General features: G+C 41.0%; 1 protein-coding gene across 6 annotated transcripts in view; it reads right to left on the reverse strand.

Annotated features, from left to right (window-relative positions):
• LOC126484626 (membralin) overlaps positions 1-16,318 on the reverse strand; it is a 507,394-nt gene that overhangs the window by 387,268 nt on the left and 103,808 nt on the right. For all 6 annotated transcript variants that reach the window (XM_050108212.1, XM_050108215.1, XM_050108214.1 and 3 more), the window contains exon 7: positions 3,580-3,823. In XM_050108212.1, the coding sequence (XP_049964169.1) occupies positions 3,580-3,823 (244 nt within the window). The remainder of the gene's footprint in view (positions 1-3,579; positions 3,824-16,318) is intronic.

Below are 16,318 nucleotides of genomic sequence, written 5' to 3' on the forward strand. Positions count from 1 at the left end.
CTACCAGCTTTTCTCCGTTCTGTAGCATATTTTTCTACAATCTCCTTTATGAGAGAAAGGTGAAACTCTGTGAGTGCCATTTTTTGCCTTGTTACCGACTGGTGGAGAGCGTGAGCATTTGGAATGCATAAATACAAAATGTGAAAAAAATATTTCTTATACCATTTCACAGTCTTATGCACTGAACCAACTGAGCTCAGTAACATGTCACAACAGTCAACTGCACCCATACTCGAAATGTAATCTACAATATATAACGTCCCCCCCCCCCCCCTCTCCATTCCAAACCCCCTCCCCTCCCCTCCACCAGTATTTCTGTCAGTCTCCTTCTTCTCTGTTTCAACTGTTTGTGTTGGGTCAACATGCAAACGTTGGAACCACACAATAGCAACGAAGTGGCATCTAAGTCTACGGCCTTTTTGCCTTACGTAGGAAGCATTTCCAACAGAATTTGCCATATTTTGCAGAAATGTGATGTGAAATGTGTTTTTCGACCACCCTCTAAGATTAAGGCCCTGTTGGCGTCTGTAAAAGATGATCTTGGTTTGCGTAAGGCTGGTGTCTATGGTATTCCTTGCAGTTGTGGCACGTCATATATTGGTCAGACAATCAGGACTGTGGAAGACGGATGTATTCAACATAAGCGTCACACACGATTACAACAGATGAGCAAATCCACTATTGCAGAACATTGCCTTGACATCGGTCATCCTACGGAAAACAACAACATGGAGATTCTGGCTTGCACGTACAGCTATTGGGATAGAGTTATTAAGGAAGCTGTTTAAATCAAACTATTTTGGATTTTGTTTAAATGCTGCTTGGAATTCAGCTCTGTTTCTCATCAAAAAACAGAGGGACAGAATTAGTGCTACCTCACCTGTTGATTAATAGTCACTATTGATATTTCTAATGTTGGTTATCTTTGGTTGTGTGTTGACTCTGCGGTTACTTGTTCTGTGTGTGGTATCTTCCTTGTTTTTCCTCTGTGAACCGAGGTATTAAATTCCCTTGCACATTGCTTCCTCCTTGCAGTTGTGCCTTGAGAATGGCAGGGCGTGCTCCTGTCGAAATATTGGCAGTGGTCGACGATGTCACCCGACAGCAAACCCGTAAATTATTTGAACATTCAATTCGCCGGGAAAAGTTAAGGTCTCACAGTGCCACATGCGGCTGTTCCATGGTTGTGAAGCCAGAGGAACATGTCCAGGCTGAAGTACCAATTATCGACACATAGAATATGACTCTGTTCTAAATGTGGTCCCATAAGAGTTGCCACTACGTCACCACTCTTTCCCAAATTGTGGAACCCAATTTCTGTTGTTGCACCTGCATATACAATAAAATCTAAAATATACCCACTCTGACAGTCACACAGTACAAATGTCTTTATTCCGGATCTACTTCGGTTGGTTGGAATAAGCTGCTTAAAAGATAATCGTGCTTTGAACAGCAAGAGACTTTCATCTATACAAAGCTTGTGATGTGGGCAGAATGAATTACGAAACATCCTACAAACTTTGTCAACAATCGTCCTAATTTTAAATAGACTGTCGCCTCCAGTGGTCGCAGAGTTATCACCGAAGTGTAAGATTCCCAGAAGTAGACAAAAACGGTCTCAGGACATAATTTCGCTGACAACTGGTGTGTTCAAAAGTGTATCTCTGGACCAATAATCACTCAATTTTTACTTCTTAACTTGGGCCGTTAGGGCAAACAGCAACAAAACAATACATTTCCTCAAATCCAGTGTCTTTCCACTTTCGACAGTCGAAAATTCATAGATTCTGTAGTATTTTCTCTGGTGTAAACATAAAAACGATTTGTCTCACCTGCAATAAATTGCAACAGTTCTTGAGACACAAATATCACAAAAATTGAAAGAATGCTTTGGTTAGTATCTAATTGACATTTGTGTCCTGAAATCGAGTCATCGAAGTAATGGTTTAACGGTTGGAAATCTGTTTCTTTCTAGTCAAATGTGTCACTTAAGCGCGCTCTTTTCCGAACCATTTCACTGGCACTTTCTGATTCCTCGGATTCAGAAGAACTGCTGACTGTAATTCTTGCTCTCCCCTCTAACGTAAAGGGCTGAGGACTACAGCTTCGAAATTCCATTCAAGACTCATCACTGTTAGCAATGTCAGATAATTCACACTCACTGTCGCTCTTAGTGAGCATAAGTAGGATTTCTTTATTTGTGCAAGCACTGCAACGTGACATTTCTCACATAGAAAACAAGAAAACTGATGCAAAATACAGGAACCTAAGTTGAATTCTGCATAGCGGGAACACAGCAAACAAAGATACATGCACTCTCGAACTATACAGTCAGACTACTGAACAGCTACTGGAAGAGCAGAGCAGAAAGACAGCTCTGCGTGTATACACGTCTGTAGCGCTCAGGGAGCTGTGACTCAGAGCACCTAAACTCTTCCCTAGCAGTGGGCAGGCTGGTGGCGCAGGAAGCGTAAACACATCCTTAGCGCTGTAGGGAAGACCCAAGGCCACAAGTATACACGTCAGGCGTGCCAGAGGAACGGCGAGGCATGACGAGTTTACACGTCCCCAGCAATCAAAGGGTTAAATGATGGAGAGAAAGTTACGATAACAAAAAATATAACTGATCTATGTTTCACTTTTTTGTTGATATGACTGTGTTTGAAGTGTCATTGTATGCTTTCATTTGATTTGCCTGTTACGCTACTTTTTAAACACACCCTGGAAATTCTCTCCGTCATTAGCAGTTCTCTGAAAGTATATATTATTAATGCAAGAGTCACGATTAAAGTTCAGTTTTTACTTCTTTGAAAATTCCCTTCACTGTTCACACCAATTATGGTACGTTTTCAACTGTTTTGCCCTTCGAAAATTGATCGTATTTTGCACTTCACTAACATTCTGCTCTAAAATAACATTTGCATTTTATACTTAAAAAATGTAACTTTTAGATCTAATTTTTAAATTTCCAGCATCCTTTCTTCTCTTTCTTACTAGGTGTTAAAAGCCTACTTTTTACTTTTCAACTCAGCCATAAATCGAGATTTTTACAGTCCTTGACAATGAGAAGAGCAGCTATTCCACCCCTCCATAGCAACTATAGCACCCTGCCCCATTACACTTTGCTCTTCTTACCCCTCTTCTACTGTGATGATATTCCTGCTCCTCAAGCTAGAGAATTTTCCACAGTTAGTGCGAGACTGCTTCTGTCTTTCGTGCTGTCAAATAATTATTTTTCATATCACAATGTGATTCCCAATAACCATACATATACAGAAAAAGAAACATAAACCTGCTCTTGTATTAGCAACTTGTTTCTTTGCACTATAGTTAAGACTGATCTGACATGCACAGCAATACAAGCACAAAAACAATATTATCAAGATTGGATCCACTGTTCCATTACTGCATATGTATACATGATTTTTCTATGTGCCAATAAAACTTCAAATCAAAGTTCTGTGAAATGTAAATTGGAGATGGATAAAATGGTTCTAGACAACTATTACAAAAAGTTTATTTACATTAAAAGATACCTACAACTGAAGATATTTATGCAACATTAAGTTAATATCATACCTGAGATACCCTTTATTGTCTTCCTGCTCAGCCAGTGTCTTGATGCTTGCCATTAGCAAATCATCATAACCCAAAAATTCATCTAAGATGAAACGGCTGAATGCATCTCCAAAACAGGAATCTTTGTTTGGATCTAGTGTCACAATTTTGACTGGTATATTTAGTCTTTGCCTTGTTCCAGGAGAAAGTCGCAGAAAACCATACTCTAGAGAATATTCCACTATGTATTCATCCTCAGGGAACACTAAAGAGGATAAAAAAATACAATGAAAAATAAGAGAAGTTTTTTAAGTAAGCATCTGTACCTAATATGAAAATGTACAGTGAAAATTTTCAACCATCACAGGCTCTTAATTTTAAAATTATGTTTCAAATGTACAGTACCAGAGTTGCAATAAGTGAGAGGTTCTTGGATTTTAATAAAGTCCACAACATTTAGATCAGAAGGAACAGAGTTACAGTAATCAAGGGAGTTAGATCTGAAATCAACAACAAACACTATACAATGGTTAAATGACATTTGTTCTGGGCAACAGATTCTTAAGGTACACATATGTTCATAAATTTCCAATACAAGACAACGTTTCAGTTGGCAATATAAAATTTCTTTGCTTGCAATTGGAAAAGTTATTTGATGAAGTGTAGTGTTACAGCAAAATTTTTCCTGTCAACATACACTGGTGATACAGTGTCAATTAACCATATGATTCCCTTTATAGGTCCTGATAGAGAAAACGTTTCCCCCCTCGCGCCACTGAATACCCCAAGTTGGTTGGACAGAAATGTTAGAGCATCCTGTTATGATCAGTCAGGTTTAACCTTGTACCTTATAACGAGCATCTTGATAGAACATGCTTGTGATTAGTATGAGATGCCATGAAGAATTAATTTGACAGCTCCCATTTTGTTTTACAAAACTATCATTAATTCCAATTTCAGTGGCTTCAGTTATTACTCTGGCTCAGATGCGCTCACTCTGCAGAGGACATCAGTTCTCTCTACAGCATATTAATAGTGGTGTTTTAGCCATTTAATGGCCAAAATTCATAAACACTGCTATCTTTAGACTCTCCAGTACTGCAATCCACATGGCAAAGCCACATGAACCAGCCCTATTCTCCACAATTTGCCAACTGCAACCTAAATGGTGCATGGCCTCCCGCAGCTGTGGAAACACAGTGGATAGCTACTTCACAACGAAGGAGTGATGTGTGGTGACCCGAGTAAAGAGAGCCATCACACATACATTCTCTCACTTCACAACCTATGTGCAAACGAGCACACCTGAGTGAGCACCATCTAGCCATGCCAGCCAAGCATAGGCTACATCATAAGGTGGAGACAATATTGGCCACCTTCAGTAATTTCACCAAGTTACATAAAATTTATCCCCCCCCTCCTCCCCCCCCCCCTCCCCAACTGAAGATCCTGCACAACCCTCTATTCAAATTCTTTTGGAAGTACAATCATATAACCAGAATGAAATTTTCACTCTGTAGCGGAGTGTGCGCAGATATGAAACTTTTGGCAGATTAAAACAGTGTGCCGAGCCGTGACTCGAACTCCGGACCTTTGCCTTTCGCGGGCATGTGCTCTACCATCTGAGCTACTCAAGCACGACTCACATCCCATCCTCACAGCATCACTTCTACCATTACCTCATCTTCTGCCTTCCAAACTTCACAGAAGTCTCAGCCCAGCACACAGTTTTAATCAGCCAGGAAGTTTCATATCAGTGCACACTTCGCTGCAGAGTGAAAATTCCAGAAACAATCCCCAGGCTGTGGCAAAACCATGTCTCCGCAATATCCTTTCTTCCAGGAGTGCTAGTTCTGCAATGTTCGATGGAGAGCTTCTGTGAAGTTCGGACAGTAGGAGATGAAGTACTGGCAGAAGTGAAGCTGTGAGGATGGGGCGTGAGTTGTGCTTGGGTAGCTCAGATGGTACAGCACTTGCCTGAGAAAGGCAAAGGTCCCGAGTTTGAGTCTCGGTAAGGCACACAGTTTTAATCTGCCAGGAAGTTTTATAATCATGTAATTAGTTTCTCTCAATATCTAATCACACAAAAGGTTAACACACTTGAGAGCTAGTTTGATGAAATAGTGTTTCAAAAACAGTCTGATGTTGGAACCAGGTAAAGAATGTTATTTCAGCAGCCAGCCCTGTAGTAACTGACCATTGCACAGTAAAGGGGATGATCATGTTGCCTATATGGAATAAAGAACTCCCCATAGCTGATGCAGAAAAGAGGATTGCTGCTATTTATCTATCATTGAAATCTCAAAAGTGATTAAGAAAGTACAATTTGGAGCGAGATCAACAATGATTTATTTTTTTCCTTAAATGACAACCAAACTGTTTCATAAATCATCAGTCACTATCAACTTCCTATTTGAGAAGCTACCATTTAGCATTTTGAAATTTTCAGATACTCTATCCCCTCCAAGGACAACACAATAGTACCAGGACAGAAAGCAGGTCAGCATCAATTGCCATATCATATTGCAAATCTATATTTCAGCTAACAGTGCAGCTATCATCAGTGTGTTATAGGTCGTCATGTAGACTCAATATAATTACAACGCATGTTCAAATATAACTTAGGCATGTGCAAGCTTTAGTCCACATTTAGAGTTGGAATAATGCTTGTACCTGTCTATCTTATTTTGGAACATGTGTTGTTATAATTACGTCAAGTCTACATGAACATCCACAGCTGTACTGCTAGCCAAAATCTATATCTGCAATAAAACTGACAGATGATATTACAACAAATGCTGACACTCTTTCTGTCCTGGATTACAAAGCAATCATGGAGTAAAATTATTCCTATGGAATTGAACATGACAACAGTACTAGTGAGGTATCTAAAACCAGCTCTGTTGTTAGCATTATTATGGAATAGCAAATGCCGTGCATCTATAAAATCTCTCTTCTAACAAATTATTTCTTTAATCTTTTATGGTGGTTAAAGGATTGATATAATGTGTTTGTAGTTCCCTTGAGATGTCCCCATAGGGAAGGAATTCCAGACACTTATCCTACTCTAAGCAGCAGCAGGAGAACACATATATAAAAATATTTTATGTGTGCAGGCTTTCAGAACAAGAGGCTCCTCCTTTTGGCTGAAGGGTTGAAAGGAAAGGAAGAGTGATGAAGGGTTGACAGATTTAGGAAAAGGGGTAAAGTTTGGAAAAGTCACCTAGAAGCCACGGGTAGGGGAGACTTACCAGATAGGACGAGAAGGAAAGACTCTTTCATCTTCTTCCTTCTCATCCCATGTGGTAAGTCTCTGCTGACCCAGTGCTCTGGGTGACTTTTTACAAAGTCCATCCCTTTTCCTAATCCTCTCCAGTCATTTTCCTTCACCCCTCTTCCTTGTCTTTCAACCCTTCTGTCACAAGAAGGAACCACTGGCTCCGAAAGCTTACATAAGTGAAATCTTTTATAAATATGTGTGTGTGCGTTATCCTTCCACTGCTTGCTAAGTAGATTTTTTTTGTCTATCCAATTACATTTTTCCACAATAAATTCTTCATGCATGTCTCACTACTGGTATTCTCGCTGAAGGCAGTTGTCAGTCGCTACACTTCAGTTGGAAGGTGCTTCTAATCCCTCGTGGCCTAAGTTTTGTGGTCAATACAGTGAGCTGGGGCAGACTATTGGGCCATCAATAAGATATGTATGTGTGTGTGTGTGTGTGTGTGTGTGTGTGTGTGTGTGTGTGTGTGTGTGTGTGAGGGGGGGGGGGGGGGGGGTTGTCATAGGAGGAGATGTCAATCAATTTTCTCAATTTCCATGAGGAATTTTATGGCCTTGTGGATGGCATTTACACTAATGAAAATTCATCCTGGGCCTCCCTGATATTTTGTCACACTATAAGGTTTTTCACTGATTCAGCCTGAAAAAAATCAAGCTTTAGAAACACGATTCCATCTGTTATTTCTGCAAAACATTCATACATACAAATTGGTAATTACTTCTGGTGACATCACATACTGTATGGAAAACTCACTGACTTCTCAAGAATATTGTCTGTTTTAGTGCAAGTAGGTAGTCTGAGAGCCCTTATTGAAGTCTCACCATGCAATCTGTGAACTGAAATGCACTGGTAATGACATTTAATTTCTTAGCGGCACATGAGTAAATATTAAATTTACATTAAAGCTTGCTAATTAATCTTACCTATTGAGGTATCTGTCTTCTATGTCTCTAACAAGTTAAACAATAAACACCGTGCTCAACAAATGATTTCAACAGTTCTGCAAGTGCTTGCACAATGCACTGTCCAAAATGATAGTATTCATAATTGCTGATAGATGTATTCCATTCTTATGTACTGTTGGAAAACAACAGAAACAACGAGGTGCTGGTACCTCGGAGTGTAGGTTTCGCATGTTCCTCAGGTGAGCTGTAGGCTTCCTCGTTATGGTTGATGATATCTCAAGTTTCTAGTACGCTGGAACTTCCAGGGGTATTTTGAACTTTTAGTTGTAGGGGGAGGCATAAAGCAAATGCATTACACAGACATCCCAGTCTACACTTGGTAGGTTACACCTACAAATAATACTGCATCACTGGGATCTTTGGTGGTACTGAGCACAAACATTGTCTGGACAATTTTACAACTGTTGCAGTGAAATTAAGTGATTGGTACAAATATTATTATTATTATTATTATTATTATTATTATTATTATTATTATTATTATTATTATTGAAACTTCCTGGCAGACTAAAACTGCGAGCCGGACCAAGACTCAAACTGGGGACCTTTGTCTTTCGTGGGCAAGTGCTCTACCATCTGAGCTACTCAAGCAAGACTCACGCCCCATCCTCACAGCTTTACTTCTGCCTGTACCTCGTCTCCTATTGTTATTATTGTCGTTATTATTACTACTATTATAGTATCTGTACAATGTGACAATGCCACTAAACAACGCTGCTGGCAACAGATATTGTACACGTTGGCGGTGGCACAACAACAAGCCAAGGAACAGAACACTGTACAAGTAAATGAAAACTCATTGTGCGAGAGTCAATCTACCGCAAAGTAGAAAGTCCAAAACTGCACCAAAACATAAACTAGGCTGAACACAACACAAAGCATGAGGGTGCTGATGAATGAGCACACAGAAGCAGCACAAGGTGCAAGATGAAGACCATGAGCGTTGAACTCAATGTCAGAATTACCCCACCCACCTTACTTTTGAATGCAGGTAAACACTTTCGTAAGCAGGTCTGCCCACACAACGCATCATGTGTGCTCTCGATGCCAGCTGCCTGCAACAGTCATCTGTGCAACTCACCCCAGCTCAAATGCCTCAATCACAATGTCCACAGACAAGCATAATACATACCTTCCCCCTGGAAAGGCCCAGAAGGGTCGAAAATGGCCTAGTTTGGCCTGCAACCTCCGGCGCAGACTTGGAGAGAATGCCAGAGACCTGGGCAGCAGACACACCACCAAAGGAGTAAAGGTCAATTCCACTGTTTCCACCAGTGGGGCAGAAGGATGTGGAGGCTGATACAACAGTTATTCCACTGGCAGTGGTGTTGGTGAGGACACATTCACCTGTGAGAGGAGAGGAGAGAGCAGGTGGTGGAGGACTCAAAATCCATGAGCTCTTCATCAGCAGGCACAGGAGGGAACCTCGCTGGGGCCCAAGGCTGAAGCAAAGGAAGGATGGCTGTAAGCGAAGGGAGCATAAATGGTGAAGAACACCACTGGAACAACATCACAGTCAACCCTGTTGCCCCTTCTGCTGACCAAAATATGGTAGGCCATGGTGATCTGGGGCATGAGCTTCAGTGTGCAACAAATCGCAAAGATCTCGTGGCTAGCGTCCATGCAAATGTTCCATCGGACTGCACCCACTGACTGGCATCACCAAATAGATAGCCAGGAGACTCAACAATGCACCTTCACAGGAAGAGAAGACACTGACTTCATTTGGGTCCTGAACATATGCACAAAGAGCATCACCTCTGAATTAGAAGCTGGTTGAAATGGGGAGGTAGTCAGATACAGAATACTGTCGCATGGGCGAAAGTCTTCAAATTCCTGAGCCACAAATTGCTGACTGTTGTGAATCATGAGGATCTTGGGGGACTCCTTGAAAAAATGGTTGACAACACGCGAACAGTGGCAGTCAGTGATGCAGAGAACAACTTGGCTGTTTTCGGGAAGCATGACAAGGCATCGATCATCAACAACCACACACTGCCCAAAAACAAAGCTGCAAAATCAATGTGCACCCTGTACCAGGGTGCTCTGGAACTGGACAAGAAGAAACCTGGTGCGGTGGCACCTTAATACAAGGCCATCCATAGCAATAAACTTAATCTCATTGCTAATTATTGGACAAATACTTCTATTAATTCTAGAATCAGCACCAGATGTTTGATGTAACAATTCATCACCAGCCAGTAGACATGACATAATGCCTTCATATGAATCATACTTTAGTGCAACACATGCAGCAGCTAGAGTATGCAAGGATGCAACAACCAACAGCTTTGTTCCTCCATGGCAAGCAAGAGCACACCCTGGACAATGTTGAGTCGATCATGGAGGAGAAAAAACTGTACACCCCACCAGATCTGCGCTCATGCAATGCAAACACACTTTGGTCAATCCACCTGGGCAGCTAAAATGACTTTCCGGATAAGCAGGTCAGCGGTCGTGGTGTTTATGACCTATTATGCCAGCAACAGAAACTCCAACAAGGTTTGCTACAAGGTACCTTCCAATGCAAACACAAAAGCCTCTGGCCAATCAAACTCCAGATCAAGCCCCACCAGCAGCTGTAATAGATATCATCATTTGCATGCTGAGCGGTCAAGCAATAACGAATGTCATAGCAATAATTACTGAGAAAGTGAGTCTATCTCTGCAACTGGTGGGCATTACTATCTGCTAACTTGGAATGTGGATAATTACACTATGCCGAAGACAGCATTTTTTTTTTTTTTTTAACTTAAAGAAAAAAGAAAACAACACTAAAGCTCCTTTAGGTTCTCAGGCACTTGTAAGTGGGCAATGGTTTTGATGCAATTCACATAGGAACTACATCTTTGCTTAGCACATGTCCCAAAAAATGCACTTTTAAGGAGAAAAAAACACTTTTCTAGCCTGCAATGAAAGCTGTTCTCCCACAGACGTTGGAAAATCATACATAGGTTTTGTAAATGCTCCTCTCATGTAGAGCCCGTACAACTCCTCCGGTTGTGGAACTAGACAAGAATCCACGACACACTGTGACTTATTGTCTGTTTAAAATTACCTCAAAGGTGCACTGAACCATCGGGCATCTGAATCGCCACCGATGGGGTGGCCCACTGATTTGACAAAACATTAGAAACAACACCCTGATCCTGCCAGCACTGCAACTCTGCCTTTACACGATCGCACTTGGGGAAGAGAATTGGGGATGGGGAGGGTGATAAACTTTAGGAATTACCGATGGCTTAAGAGAAATGTATCCCAAGAAATTTTCTGTCCAACCCAAGGTATTCTCAAATAGCTTGTTATGGAAATAATACAAAAAGAATGACTTAGGCACTAAACAGACTACATCTACTATAAGAAAACCAAAAACAGAAAAAGTGTTTAATCCAAAAATATTTTGTGCCTGCAGGGAATTGCCTCTAACAACATCAGTTGCTGTTCCACTTTCTTGTAGTGTGCAGAGACTGAGAACTGAACCCTAAAAGGAATACATAGCTTATTATATGACAACTTGATGTAGCGGCCATTGCAACGCTGAGCAGCCCAAGAGCTTGTACGTATTGAAGTTAATAGGGCTGGCCATTGCTCCCATGGCTACCTGAAATTCAACTGATCACCCATCCAATACTCTGCCACTGATCGTGTATGGCAGAGCGTACTTCTGGTACCACTAACTGGTACCCCGTTTCCACTCACAAAAGGTGTGTCGGAAGAATGATTGTCGTTTTGCCTCTGTACTGGCTCTAATTGCTCAAATTTTGTTGTCGTGATCATTCTGCGAGATGTGTGTGGGACAAAGTAAAATGTTGTCAGACTCTTCCCGTGAAGCACTCTCTCATTGCTACGCGGCCTACTTGACAGCATAAACCATACGTGGCTTCCACATCTGAGCAATCTTGTTAACATGGGTATCTGAGCAATCTTATTGAACATGGGCAGACAACTGGGGCAGGACCACTGGCTCACCCAATGAGTGGTAGGAGAGTGATGCCGGAGACCAAAAATTGTTGTGGATGAGAATTATGATACTACGATCAATGAAAAACCACCGAGCTTGAAACAGGTGAAGACCGGCTGCACCACAGCACCAATGAACTGAAATCATCGACAAGCAGCAACTTGGTGAGAGGGAAGGCCACCTGGGAAACCCTACAGGCATCAGGGATGGTTTATCATTTACACCTGCCAACTGTTGGAAAGGACGTCTCTCGCCACCACCGTAAGGTCATGCTGTTCCACAATATTGGCAATGTTGGCTAAAGACTGTTCGGGCAAGGTCAATGCCCTAATTTGGACCTCAGGATCAGGTGCTAACCAGACTATCACATTCAGAATCAGCAAGTCTGTGTACGAGGTGACACATTTTGGACACTCAAAACAACACTTCTGTGAGAGACCCTGCAAATCAGAAATCAAAGCCGTACATGACTGCCCAGGGCACTTGTGGTGGTGCTGCTGAGACTGTAATCATGCTGTTACCATGTGGGTTTAATGTCTGAAATACTGTGTAAGCAACCAACAGATTTCATCAAAGTGAAGTTTCTTGGGCTCAGAGGAGGACTCAAAATTTTGCACAACGTCTCATAATCACAAACTGCTGGACAACAAGAAGGTGGCTTTATCAACTGGCTCTACGGTATACCTTACCCAACAGCGCAGCAAGAACCAGTGCATGCAATTTTCCCAAATTTCTATAGACTAAATGAAACCAGAAAATGAGGGGTGAGGAAGAAAATTGCACAGCAGGTGCATGGCCTGCCACCTGTGTGGCATGGGCACGAAGCAATTCCATATTCTGGTTTAGTTATCCAGGCTGTTGCTCCTGTAGGTATAAACTGTCCCTGCCAGCAATGCAGAAATTCCAGGTCCATGGTGTTCCAAAATTAACAATGAAAGGAAGGGAAAAAAATAGAAGCGTCACAAGCAAAAGAATGTCCTCTGTCATCACTTTAGCCTCTGTATTAGTATGACAATGCTGCTAAATAACACTACCGGGACAAGATACTGTATGGGTGAACAGTGGGTCAACAACAAGCCTGGGAACAGAACCCCAGAACCTCACAGAAGGAAATGAAAACTCACCAAGCAAGTCACCCTACAGGGAATCAGAAACTCCAAAATCGCAGACACATGCACGGGGATGAGTACAACACATGGCATCTGCAAGCAGCTGACGACAGAGGTTGTTAGGTTAGGTTAGTGTTGTTTAACGTCCCGTCGACAACGAGGTCATTAGAGACGGAGCGCAAGCTCAGGTTAGGGAAGGATGGGGAAGGAAACCGGCCGTGCCCTTTCAAAGGAACCATCCCGGCATTTGCCTGAAACGATTTAGGGAAATCACGGAAAACCTAAATCAGGATGGCTGGAGACGGGATTGAACCGTCGTCCTCCCGAATGCGAGTCCAGTGTGCTAACCACTGCGCCACCTCGCTCGGTGACGACAGAGCACACAGAAACTGCAAGAGGTGCATGTCGATGTCAGCAGTGGTTAAACTCAGCGTTAAAACTGTCTCAGCTGGCTTACTTGTCTCTCAGAGATAAACACTTCCATCTGCAGGTCTCCCCATATATGTTGTGGGTGTCACCCATGCCACTTGTCTGCACTTTTCCATTCACAGGCATACTATAATAATAATAATAATAATAATAATAACAGTAATTATTACTATTATTATTATTATTATTATTATTATTATTATTATTATTATTATTATTATTGCTGTGATTATTATTACAAGATTAATTAATACAAAGATCAATTAATACCAACATTTTTCTGTACTCCTGTAATATTCTACCAAGCTTCACTAATCAGAGCATCATCCTTGCATAGACCACAGTGCTCAATTAATTTGTTGATGCGATCTTTCCAAGAGCATCATGCTCAGACACATTTACATGTGCCAGGTGGTTTCCATTGAAACGTCTTCTTTGGCCACCAATAATCTGGCGTTCTCAACAAATTCCGATATCAGTTTATTTTCTTTCAATTCCATCAAACACTGTTTCATTTGCCCTCATACTAACTCTTATTTCACCATCATCAGTTTTTTTCTTTGATTCTTAATATTCTGGTGTTCCTTCATAAGTAATCCATTTCCATAGCCATTGACCACATTCTGAGTTCACCATTTAAAACCCATAGTTCTAGTCCATAGCACATGACAGATTCAACCATTAGCCTACCCACTCTTTTCTTACTACTGTTAGCAATGTTCTTGTACCACCAAAAAGAATTCATACACCCTCATACGTTTTTGCTTCGTTGTATTCTGTTTTTTTTTGCTCTACAATAGTAAGCCAGTTTTTTCAGTACATGTTCCCAGATATTTAAATTCCTCTACCTGTCTCATAACTGTGCTGCCAGTGACATGTACTTCAAATCTTTTGTCACTATTCACTACCAGATATTCGGTTTTTGTTAGACTCACATGTAGTCCCCACCTGTTACATTCCTGATACAAAAGTTGTACCATGAACTCGAGATCATATTCATCGTGTGCTAGAATAGCCCAGTCATCAGCAAAACTTATGAAAATAACTGTACTTCATTAACAACGATTCTCATTCTTCCATCTTCTTAGAGCCCGTTCTACATATAAATTGAACAAGATGGATGACATACTGCAACCTTATCCCACCTTTGTGATATTAATAGGTTCTGATAATTTGTCCCTCTTTTAACCTGTACCTTTTTACCTCTGTGAATTTCAATAATAATCTGCAAAAGATGGTCATCCACATCTATTACCTTCAGTAACTTCCCACAGTTTGCTCTGGAAACCATGACCTGAGCTTTTGCTAAATCTACAAAGGCAATGCGTAGCTCCTTCCCTACGGCTTTTAAATTTTTTCTGTTGGCTTCTTGTAAAATAAAGAGGTTATCTGTAGGATCTGTTATGTGTATCTGAACCTTCCCCAATATGTCGGTCAACATCTTGTTGTATCTTCTCATACATAATTTTGCCATATAAGCAGCTCATCATGCATTCCTCTGTAGCAGGTAGTGTCTCTTCTACTCATCTTTCTGAAAACGGAAACCATATATCATTTCCACACAATGAAATTTTAATACAATGGAATTTTAATCCACTGGCAACACTTGTTCGTGACATGCATTACTCTTTTCTTCAAACGGTGTCCTCCAGCTTTCAATAATCCCACAGGAATATTTTCAGGACCAGGTAATCAGCCATTCTTCATTTTAGCTAATGCACAGTTTACTTCATCTATTGTAATGGTCCTATTTCGAAGAGTTTCTTCAGTCTTACCTTCTTCCTCTTTTGTGTACTTCAGCCTATCTTCAATTAGAAGATCTGTACAATGCTGTTTCCCTTTCTCTTAAAGGAATTAAGATGTCTACTGCTTTGTTTTACTGGTGTTCTCTTCATACCAGTAATTGTCCTCCATGCCTCCATCATCTGTGATCCTCCTATTAAACTCTCAATTTGAATGCATCCCTTTTCCCATACCCTGTTCTTTTCTGGTTTCATTCCTTTTCTTAACTCCTGATTGAATGTCTGGTAATTTTGTCTATCTTGAGGTAACTTAACTGATAATTAGTTTTTATATAAACTCTTCTTTTCCTAAACAAACTTCTTATGATCACCTAACATCCTTGGAGGATCTGTTTGTCTGCACTCCCACTCTCAGTCCCCTGTACCTCCAGAACAACCACACACTAGTCTCTGTTGCAATGAATCTATAATGCTGGCCTGCTTCAGGAGAAAGAGCTTGTACCATGTCTGCTGTAGTTTCTCTCATTGTTCTGGCTAATCAGCTGCTGATGGTTCTCTCTTAAACGGACACATCATCTTTTGTAAAATTAAGTAGTGGTCAGATCTTCAGTTGGCTCCCAGCAAGACTCTATAGTTTTGAACTACCAATTTTCATCTTTGCTTAATAATGCTGTGGCTTGGTTCCAAAAGGGCCAATGTCAATATTTGTCAAAACTGGTTTTATTGGTCTACGCCATATAGTTTTATGTGCTCTTCATAATGTTAAAATGGCCAATGTCTAAGCCACATAGGACAAGAGATACTGGGGTTTTAAGATGTAAGCCTCAAATTGTTTTATCAAGTTCCCAATCATCATAAAAGGGCCAATCTTGACATTGGCCATCCCTCTTATTTTACATTTGTTGTAAGAAGGGCCAATGTCGACATTGGCCTTTTTTGCTGGCAGATGGTTTCAACAACTGAAATAGTGCTGTGACATTGGACTTAAATCTTGGGGGAATACACAATAATAAGAGTTGTTTTTTAACAATTCCCCTAACCAATCGGTGCAGTGTTAGTGAGGAGTCTACACAGTCTTGGTGGGCACAAACATCATGTTTCACAGAGGCGATAAGGAAGAGCTTGAGGAACAAACTGCACCTGAAATATCACCACTGATGTGGTCACTTTGCCTTGAACATAAGTTTACTAAAGTAAACTGATATCAGGAGCATTTATCCCTAATGTTTCCAAAACATGACTATAAATTGACTGGTATCTCTACTTAATGC

Source organism: Schistocerca serialis, chromosome 6, assembly GCF_023864345.2.
Source record: "Schistocerca serialis cubense isolate TAMUIC-IGC-003099 chromosome 6, iqSchSeri2.2, whole genome shotgun sequence".
Classification (NCBI taxonomy): domain Eukaryota; kingdom Metazoa; phylum Arthropoda; class Insecta; order Orthoptera; family Acrididae; genus Schistocerca; species Schistocerca serialis.